Source organism: Carcharodon carcharias, chromosome 6, assembly GCF_017639515.1.
Source record: "Carcharodon carcharias isolate sCarCar2 chromosome 6, sCarCar2.pri, whole genome shotgun sequence".
NCBI classification, from domain to species: domain Eukaryota; kingdom Metazoa; phylum Chordata; class Chondrichthyes; order Lamniformes; family Lamnidae; genus Carcharodon; species Carcharodon carcharias.
The window spans coordinates 112,217,002-112,227,842 of NC_054472.1; the positions used below are offsets into that span (position 1 = coordinate 112,217,002).

At 43.8% G+C, this 10,841-nt stretch overlaps 1 protein-coding gene across 2 annotated transcripts in view; it reads left to right on the forward strand.

Annotated features, from left to right (window-relative positions):
• The window catches only part of LOC121279427 (nucleolar protein 4-like), a 546,201-nt gene extending 536,283 nt beyond the window's left edge, over window positions 1-9,918 (forward strand). For both annotated transcript variants that reach the window (XM_041190669.1, XM_041190670.1), the window contains 2 exons: window positions 8,709-8,901; window positions 9,631-9,918. In XM_041190669.1, the coding sequence (XP_041046603.1) occupies window positions 8,709-8,901; window positions 9,631-9,833 (396 nt within the window). In that variant the 3' untranslated portion in view covers window positions 9,834-9,918. The remainder of the gene's footprint in view (window positions 1-8,708; window positions 8,902-9,630) is intronic.
• The last annotated feature ends 923 nt before the right edge of the window (window positions 9,919-10,841 follow it).

Sequence of the window (10,841 nt, forward strand, 5' to 3'; positions counted from 1 at the left end):
GTATGTGAGCAATGGTCTGCCTTGGATGGCCACAGTCACAGTTTGAGCTGTTCCTCATGTTACACTTGTGAAACAAGTGGCCACATCTCCCCTGGCCAGTCCTCAGGGTTGTCCAGATTTTCCATGGAAGGTTGAAACCTGGGATTTCATCACTCAAGTACCATTTGGGCACCCATGCACCGATGCAGCTTTTTGGAGCTCACCATAGCTATTGATAACAGGCCGATCTCACTCAAAGCAGTTCAGCAACCAGTTGTGTGGTTACCCACCATTCATACTCCCTCAACTAGGAAACGAGGGAACACCCAAGGCACCACAGGTAGCAACATATAAAGTTCATGGGAGAAAATGTGGTTTAGGCTCATTTTGGTGCAGGGATCATGATGGACAATTAACCCATGCCATGTTCCGTTGAGGTAGACAGCAGCCAAACTGTGTGCTGCCCCTTCATCTAAAGTATTTCAGTGTGAAACATGTTGCTGACTGCTGCATGCAGAAAAGGGAGTCCCGCCATGTGCATGGCTGGCAAGTATTTCAGCCAGCCTACATGTCTTAAAGGCCCCACTTTCAGGTTGAGCTGCATTCATTGTACAGAACTTGATGTAGAACACTTGCCTGTGGAGCACCGGGAAAGAAATTATTGCACAGAAAATGGAGCAGTAGGCAAGAGAAGGCTTCCAGATTTTCTGATGTGATGCTGGAGACATTAGTACAAGAGGAGAAAGGAGGAGAGAAGCAGTGTTTCGGCAGAACACCAAGAGGTCCTCATAGCACACCCTGAGAAGGGAAAAATGAAGCAGGTAACCAGGGAGATCAATTCCCGGAATATGGTCTTGAGGAACCGGCAGCAGCAACAAAGGAAATTCAATGACCTTACCAGGGTGGGCAAGATCAGTGAATGCATCTTCAAATGGTGCATGAACCACAAACCCTCTACGAATGACAGCATTCATGTACCCACTACTGCCTCTTTGCCAGTGCCCTTACTGTTGCCTTTCAGCCATCCAGCCCAGACTCATGTCACTCATACCACGATGGTGAAACTGGTAGTTGGGGACAGAAAAATTTCAAAGATGGGAAGATTTTGGAAGGCTATAATGTGCTTAATCGATAGATGAGGTGCTGTTCCTTGAGCTTATGTTGAGCATGATTGGAGCAGTGATGGAGATCAAGGTCAGAAAGTTTGCAGTTGGAGTGGGACAGAGGCTGGGATTTTATGGCTCCAAAATGGACAGCAATGGAGGTGAGGGAGATCGTAAAAATGCGGGAGGAAACATCTGCTCAAACCTCCATCGCCATCACCCCAGGGCCTCATTTTTCCATAATGGATGGGAACAAGCATTGGGACACCACTTACATTTTTAAAATAGACAATTTAGAGGTAGTTAGCATTGTTAAGGCTCCAATAGACCGTAATTTTACAGCCCCTGAAAATTTGTGCATGAGGGACTCAGGGCATTGGAGATGTGGCATGTTTTAAAGGGTGGCAGCTGAGGTCATAGCTGCAGTCGGAAGCCATGGGGTCAAGCAGTTTTGCTTCATGGGTAGGGAGGTGCAGTGAAGGCAGAGTGTTTATCATGCAGGAGCCATTCATCTGGGGCTGAGGTCCCCCTTGCTGCCATTGAGGTACTGACAGGGGAATCAGTTGAGAGGGGCCTGAAACTGGTAGGGTGGTTCTTCCGACCTATAGTGCCCAAGTGCCGTGAGCGTCATCCTTTCGGCGGGGTTCCCCCAACGAGGAGGAGAACCTGAGAGGAAGGGAGGTGCTGGCATATGGATCCGGACAGCAGCAAACTCATGGCCACCTGCACAGGAGCCTAGAGATGTGGAAATGACAGGAGACCATAGATGGGACTGCGAGCAGGTACCAGTGCAAAGATGAAGGTTCACTGTGGCCAGAATCTTAAGACACAGGGTGAGCTAACTGCAGATGTCAGAGCAGCAGTGTTGCAGAAGACTAAGCCTCTCCCAAGAGGCCATGGCTGATCTTTGTGGCCTGCTGGTTACATTACATTACATTAGTGATCACTTGAAGTCAATGGTCATCAAGGTCACCGTGGGCATAAATTTCTGTATATCTGGTCCACTGCAGACATCTGTGGCATCACTATCATAAGGTCAGAAATAAGGTTCACTGAAGAGTGCACAATGTTCAGCTCCATTTGCAACTCCTCAGATACTGAAGCAGCCCATGTCCATGTGCAGCAAGACCTGGACAGCATTCAAGTTTGGGCTGTTAAGTGACAAGTAATATGCATGCCAAACAAGTGCCAGGCAATGACCATCTCCAGCCAGAAATCTAACCATCTCCCTTTGACATTCAATGGCATTACCATCGCTGAATACCCCAGAAACAACATCCTGGGGTTACCATTGACCAGAAACTGAACTGGACCAGCCATATAAATACTGTGGCTACTAGAGCAGGTCAGAGGCTGGTAATTCTGTGCTGAGTAATTCACCTCCTGACTCCACAAAGCAAGGCACAAATCAGAGTGTGATGGAATTCTCTCCACTTGCCTGGATGAATGCAGCTTCAACCACACTCAAGAAGCTCAACACCATCCAGGACAAAGCAGCCCGCTTGATCAACACTCTGTCCACCACCTTAAACATTTGTTCCATCCACCACCGATGCACAGTGGTACCATCTACAAGATACACTGCAGCAACTCACCACGGCTCCTTCAACAGCGCTTTCAAAACCAGCGACCTCTACCATCTAGAAGGACAAGGGTAGCAGATGCATGGGAACATCGCCTGCAAGTTCCCCTCCAAGCCACACATCACCATGACTTGGAATTATATTGGTGCTTCTTCACTATTACTGGGTCAAAATCCTGGAACTCCCATCCAAATAGCACTGTGGGTGTACCCACAGCTCATGGACTGCAGTGGTTCAGGAAAGCAACTCACCATCTCCTTCTCAAGGTCAATTAGGGCTGGGCAATAAATGCTGGCCTAGCCAGTGATGCCCACATTCCATGAACCAATAAATAAAAAATAATCGCCCAATCAATTGTTCATCAATTATCCCAGCCAGAAGGTAGGAAGAAAGAAATCTATATATATCCACGTCAGCCTGGCTACTTCATAAAATTATTTTTCCTGTTTTTCAAAATGGACAATTGCAGAGCTGATAAAAATAGCTGCAGTTGATCATGTGCTGGTTTCTGGAAGATTTTAAGCTGTTGCAATGGTGAAAGGCTATCTCATCATCCTGGAATGTGACTTGTATTCTATAAACATTTCAGCCAAGTCAACACAAATGATTCGTAGATGATGAGCATGCACCAGCCAGCTATTAATGAAGGTAGAGCTATTTGTGACTCCTAATCTCCAATGTTGTGCTAATGGCCACACTGTTACCTGCTCCAAAACACAATGGGTTTCAACCAGGTACCTTGTTAGCTGAATAGCTTGACCTGAAACCACCGTGTCACATGACCGAGGCTTGAGCTGTTTGAATTTCTTTAATTATACAGCTCTTTTATCTTTTATTTTATCTTCAGTCCCTGTTTGACCTCAGAAGAGAAGCAGGACTCAAGGCAAGCAGCCTGTCTCTGTCTACCATTTTATCATCTAACAGGTAAGAGCAAAAGAAGCTCTGTCAAGGTGAAGTGGCTGGCCCTCATCTACACTGTGAACTACTGGAAACTTGGGATATCCATATCTGTGCCTTCATGACTAATTTATCTCTACGTGCCTTCTTCCATTGCGAAAGTCCTCGCTTCTGGAAAGTCAGATCATCCTGCAACAGTTCACTCTGCTAACCTCTGAAGGAATATGCCTCTTGACTTTTGATTCTGGGCTCTGGACTCACGTGAAACCATAATTCTTATTTTTATCATGGTCATACCCTGTATCTCTTTCTTTCCCTTATCCGTCTTTCATTGTATGAGTGCAAAAAGTGGCAAACGTTGCAAAACCGCTTTCCCGCATTTTGTGTATGTGTAAAATTAACCAACCCTCTTATTTCACCTTATCTCAAGTTTGCTGTGGGGTTATTAATGGAGGGCTGGATAACTCCAAAACTGAAGGGTTGGGGAAAACACACCACCACTTATAAAGGGGGAAATCAGAAATCAAAAACACCTTTCTGTTTACGGGCGGGTAGTGACTGGAGAAATCAGGACTGTTTAAATGAATCCCCCTCCTGTCTGTAACACACTGCATTAAGGTAGTGACACATGTCCTCTTCAGGAAGGCTAGCCAGCACATACATTACCAAGCTGATGCGAACAATCAGGCTGAGAGAGCCAGTGATTTTCATTAACTGGAAAGGATTTCATTAGCTTAAAGTCCAACTGGCCTGTGACCACCACCAGCGCATCCTGCAAGTGTGTACTCGTTACCCTGAGAGCAGCCAGGGCACTTACATTCTCTAACATTCACAGATGCCACAGCTTTTCACCACTCCCCCTGCCACATGCCTACAAGATTGGATATTGCTGAGAATGAATACCCACTTAAGAGATGGCTGCTAACAACAGTGAGGAATTCTAGGACAAGGCTGGGGAGTGCTACAGCTCCAGCCATGCATCGACTCCAAGCCACCATCATTAGATTCTAGGTCTCCTGAAGATGAGATTCAGGTGCCTGGACCATTCCGATGGGACACTTCAATTTGCCTCAGCACGGGTTTCCCTGATCATGATGATCTGCATTTCATACAACCTGACACTGCCAAGGGGAGAGGTCCTGGACACTGAGGATTTAATGGAGTGCAAGGCATCCTCAATACAAGGATGAGGACAAGGGAAACTGATGACCAGCATTGCCAACTGGATCAACGTGAGTGGCCACATGGAGGGCGCCAAGATATAGGCACAAGTGAGGCATGGGAGATGCTTTTTTTTTATTTATTCATTCTTGGGATGTGAGTGTCACTGACAAGGCCAGCATTAATTGCCCATCCCTAATTGGTGTAGATCTGGAGTCACATGTAAGCCAGACCAGGTAAGCACTGTAGGTTTCCTTCTCCAAAGAACATTAGTGAACCAGATGGGTTTTCATGACAATCAAATTTCACTATCATTATTAATGAGACCAAGGTTTTATGACAAATTTATTCATAAACTGAATTTAAATTTCTCGAACTGCCATGGTGAGATTTGATCTCATGTCTCCAGAACATTAGTCGGGCCTCTGGATTACTAGCCCACCATCCCCTCATGATACCTTGCCAGCTCCAGAGCCTGCTGCTCCAAAGGCATCAGGATGGTGATAATTGGAACCCTCATGCTGATTTGATCACTTTCCTCCTGTGGGAACACAGAAGAGGAATGTTAGTCACCTCATAAGAACCGACACCTGTTCGGCTTGCTAGCTAGCTCCTGCCTCTGTGACTACTGGCATGCATGTAGCACTGGGCCATTGTGGAGCCACCTTGCAAGGGTCAGCAGTGCCAGGCTTGCACCCGTTAACAAAGCTGTGGCTAATCCTTTCAAGGAGATATTGTAGCCTCAACCCTTTGCTCCCTCCGCAGCATCAACACCCTCACACTTATCCAGTTGCTAACCCCTAAGGGACCCGAGATGTGGGGTGTAGACCCTTGTGATTGGAGAAGGTCGTTGACACACTTGTGGCACTGCAGCCTGGTTCTCCGGTTGGCTGCCTGACCTTTTCCATGACCACTGTCCAGGCTTGGTTAGGTGTGGTGGAAGAGGACCTCCTGCCTTGTACCCAGAAAGAAATAACAGTAAAAACTGGGAAGTAAGAATACTGGTCTGAACTGGTCTTGTATAGCTTAAAATGGAACACCAGTAAAAACTTGGAAATAAGAGTACTGGTCCGAACTGTTTTTTACCTTCTGGATATTCTGGCAGAGAACATGCAGGAGTCGTCACTGAACCATAAACTACCCAAATCCTGCTTCTGCCATGCTGACATGTACGTCCTTCCTCAGGATTTCTCCCAAGACTGATGGGATGGATGCTCACAAGTTGATGAAGTAATGACAGGACAAAGGCTGATGGATGGATAAGTGGTCACAGACTGCTGGAGGTATGAGTGGTGCAGCAAAGGATATCTGAAGAAGGACTCCGGCTCTGGCCATTTAAACATAGCGGCAATACTTCCTACTGTAATTGCTGATGACAGGGCCGCTGCATGGTCGCTTCTGGCCGCTGCATGGTCAGCCACCTCACCTGCCAGCTGTTAATTAGCCAGCCAGCATGAGATCACTCTGGAAGAGGAAATCAGAGGAGGAGGGCCATTGGCATTCACTTCCAGTTCAGCCTTGCCCAAAATCCTGGCCATAGTGTTAAGATGATGGGCAATTGGAAGTTCTGCGTGGACTGAACAGCGGTGTTACATAAAGCGGTCACCTGCACACCATTGATCTCCTCAATAGAGGGAGGACATTAAATGCAGCAAATACAATACAGTAAATTCAAAGAAGTACATGTAAATTGCTGCTTCACCTGGAAAGAATGTTTGGGGTCTTGGTCGGTAGGAAGGAGGACGTAAAAGAGCAGGTGTTGCATCCCCTGTGATTTATTTGCTTTCATAGGATATAGGCGTCGCTGACTAGGCCAGCATTTGTTGCCCATCCCTAATTTCCCTTGAGAAGTTGAGCCACTTTCTTACACTGCTGCAGTCCACATGATGTAGGTTCACCCACAGTGCTGTTAGGAAGGAAGTTCCAGGATTTTAACACACGAACGTGAAGGAGCAGCTATATAGTTCCAAATTGGGATTGTGTTTGACTTGGAGGGGAACATGGGTTGTGTTCCCATGTATCTGCTGCCCTTGCCCTCCTAGATAGTTGGGGTTGTGGGTTTGGAAAGTGCTGTCAAAGGAGCTTTGGTGAGTTGCTGCAGTGCATCTTGCATAAGGTGCCTACTGCTGCCACTTTGTGCTAGTGCTGGTGGGAATGAATGTTTAAGGTGCTGGATGGTGTGCCAATCAACCAGGCTGCTTTGTCCCTGATGGTTTCGAGCTTCTGGAGTTGTACTCATCCAGGCAGGGAGAGTATGCCATCACACTCCTGACTTGTGTCCTGTAGATGGTCACCAGGCTTGGGGGAGTCAGGAAGTGAGTTATTCATTACAGAATAACCAGCCTCTGACCTGCTCTTGTAGCCACAGTATTTATATGGCTGGTCCATAGTTTCTAGTCAATGGTAGCTCCCAGGATGTTGATATTTGGGGATCCAGCAATGGTAATGTCATTGAATGTTAGAGGGAGATGGTTAGATCCTGTCCTTCCAGATCTTGTTTTATATGGACATGGACTGCTTCAGCATCTGAGGAGTTGCAAATAGTACTGAGTACTGTGCACCATCAGTGAACATCCCCACTCTGACCTTAGGTTGGAGGGAAGATCATTGATAAAGCAGCAGAAGATGATTGGGCCCAGGAGACTATCTGAGGAACTCCTGCAGCATTGTCCTGGGACTGAGATGATTGGCCTCCAACAACCACAACCATATTCCTTTCTGTTACATATAATTCCAGCTGTGGAGAGTATTTTCCCTAATTTCCATTGACTTCAATTTTGCCAGGGCTTCTTGACACTAAACTTAGTTAAATGCTACATTGATGTCAATTGCCGTCAATCTCATTGTACCTCTAGAATTTAGTTATTTTGTCCATGTTTGGACCAAGGCTGTAATGAGACCAGGAGCTGATTGGCCTTGAAAGAACCCGAACTCGGTTATTGTTGAGTAAGTGCCACTTGGCAGCATATTTGACAACACCTTCCTCACTTTGCTGATGATCGAGAGTAAGCTGTTGGGGCAGTGATTGGCTAGATTGGATTTGTCCTAATTTTTGTAGGCAGGACATATCCAGGCAATTTTCCATATTTTCTAGTAATGCCAGTGTTGTAGCCATACTGGAACAGCTTGGTTTGGACGCAGCTGGTTCTGGAACATAAGTCTTCAGTACTACTGCCGGAATGTTCTCAGAGCCCATAGTATTTTAGGAGCAAGTGAGTTTGTAATGACATAATAAGTGATAATTATTATTGAACAGCTTCTCTGACTCTGAAAAATTAACTTCTAAAGTGTGGACTCTCATTTCACGAGAAGAAAATTATGCATTTTTTTAATTAACTTACTGTTTTCCTCTTTTATTTCTTTTTTACAATCAAATCTGTGTTCCCCAATCTTTATTTTGCTTTCTTTACATCATTTAATTGCAGTATATATTTCCTGCTTTTTACTTGCAGGCCTGAATTTTTCAGGCGGCGGGTGGGCTCAGTGGGAGAGGGCGGGGGCAGTCACGGAGCAATTGGCTCCGTGCCATCATTTTATGGGGCGGGCCAATTAAGGCCCACTAAGCGTAATAGGTGTGCCTTAGCACTCAGCGCTACCTATGCAGGCGGGGTGGGGGGGGGTGGTGTAGGGAGAGTTGGGGCCAGCGCTCTTTCACGCATGCACATGAAAAAACGCTTCAATCTCCTTGAGGCACCGAGTTGCCTCAGGGAGATTGAATTGATATTAAAATAATTAAATAAAGGATTTAAAAAGTTATTTGGGACATGTTTTCATATTTTTAAAATTTATTTAATAAAAGCGTTAGGAATCCTCATCCCGCTCATGCTACCATAATAAGATGTACCTTCAAAGTTTTTACTGCAATAGGACAAATTTAATTTTTAACAAAACCTTTAAATTCCTATTGTATCTGTTGCTACCATAAACATTTTTCCATAAATGAACTTTGCAACTCAATAAAGAAAACTATTTTGCACTTTTGCAGGACGAGCCTGTTGCACTTGGCAAACAGTGGACGAGAGAATCTGCTCAGGTCACTTACACCACCCCAGCAGTTTCTTATTCACAGGAGTTGATGTATATCAATGGAAATACAAGCTATAATTACCATGGTTATGGAGGACTGGGTGGTGGGAAGCAAAATCCACCTTCCTTACCAAGCGATGGTACTAACAGTGGTAAGTGTCATTGGATATCCGTTAATAATCGTCAGTAATATCTCAAAACGATTTCAATATGAAAAGAAAATCCTTGCATAACCATGCATTAGTTATGTCCTTGATAATTGTGTATTACTCAAAACCTCTCTCTCTCTATATATATATATATATTCCAAATACAATTACACTTAAGGCTGAGGACCAAAACTGAAAGAGGAGGCTTTAAAATCAATGAATGTGCAAAGGATTTAGCAAGTTTGGTCATGTTAATCCTGTTTCAACAGCTCAGACCAGGATGCCAGATGTCAATGTAAAGTCATTGGTTTTAATGTAACAACTTTGTGAAATTTATCCCTTAGACTCACTTAACAGCTGTTAATGTTACGAACATTAATTATTATCGACAATCACAGTATTTAAATATTGAGAAATCATCTTGGCTTTTGTCAAGTTTGTACGAAAGCATCTAGAGCTAGCAATCTTTTATATGGATGAAGATTTTCACTGATAAATCTGACATATATATATTTTATTCCTGTGGCATGTAAAGATTTACAGTACATTATCTGCTATTGCATATTGTGTAACAGATTTTGCTAAAGGGATAGTTGGAATGTTAAATATATAAACTGAAATTTTTTTTGCTTATTGAATTGCAAAAGCAGAAATAATCAGAGTAATTTGAAATTAAGGCGAGATATGTATTTCGACGTGCATCCATATATAATGTTTCATTTCTATTTAAAGGCCCAGCAGATCTCAGCGTGAAGAAGTCACTTGCATCACATTCTGGATCCTCCAACATTAACAATTCCAAAACTCCACCAGCTCAGCTGAGTCCCACTGAAATAAACGCAGTACGGCAGCTTGTTGCAGGATATCGAGAATCAGCAGCCTTTTTACTCCGTTCTGCGGATGAGCTAGAAAACCTGATTTTGCAGCAGAATTAATTCCCGTCAAGCTACCCTCCTCACGGTTGATGTTTAGGTTTCTGGGGCAGATACCTTTCTGTTACTATACAGTACGATGGAATAATGGCTGTTGTAGTCTCCCGCCATACCCCTGAATGTGAAACAATATATTGGACCACTTCTGGTCTTTTTTTGAGGAACCGTTACATTTTTAGCATAAAGCTTCAATCAGTTCTATTTCATATTTTCTAACTGGAGTAACAAACAGAATATGACCACAAATGTTTAACCATCTTCAGTGACTGCCAAGTAAAAACAACAGCATCAATGTCGTCTTACGTTCCAAGTGCAATATGAGTTTAAGGTGCTACTAATAGTTTATTTTGGACAACTGCAGAGATGAAAAGAATTTAAGGAGGCTTTTTACCTGTGAAAAAATAATCATGTTTAGTAGATACGGAGCAAAAGATGGGAATTTGGTGCTGGTTTTGGGGTGGTGATAACAGGTTAATTGGGAGGTATCTAAGCCAATATCATTTATCATATTGGATTTACTCTCCTACTGTTATCTATTCCCATCTCACTCACACATGAGTCTACCCCTATGTTCAGGTAAATTAAATCCTGATATGGTGCCTGGATAAAATGCATCTGAAAAGAAGACAAGTTGTTTATTGGATTAATTTAAATCTGATGTTTATTGGAAAAATAAAACAAAATACCTTGTGAGATGTATTTCACTGTAGGTTGTATATTTTGCAAGTAACAATCTGAGATCTTTGTACAGTTTAATTTTAGAGAATTCTATTGAGAAGATGTCTTGGGACACCTTTTACTGTGGGATGTATTTTGCTGTAGGTTGTATATTTTGCAAGTAACAATGTGACATCTTTGTACAGTTCCATTTTACAGAATTCTATGAAAAGAGGCCAGAAGACTTCTTTTTTGATGTGATGTGCAAAATGTGCAGTTTACTGCAATATTTTGTTGTTCCCTAAAGCCTGTACTGACTGGATGCAGTTCTCTCACAATTACTGTGGGTGTACT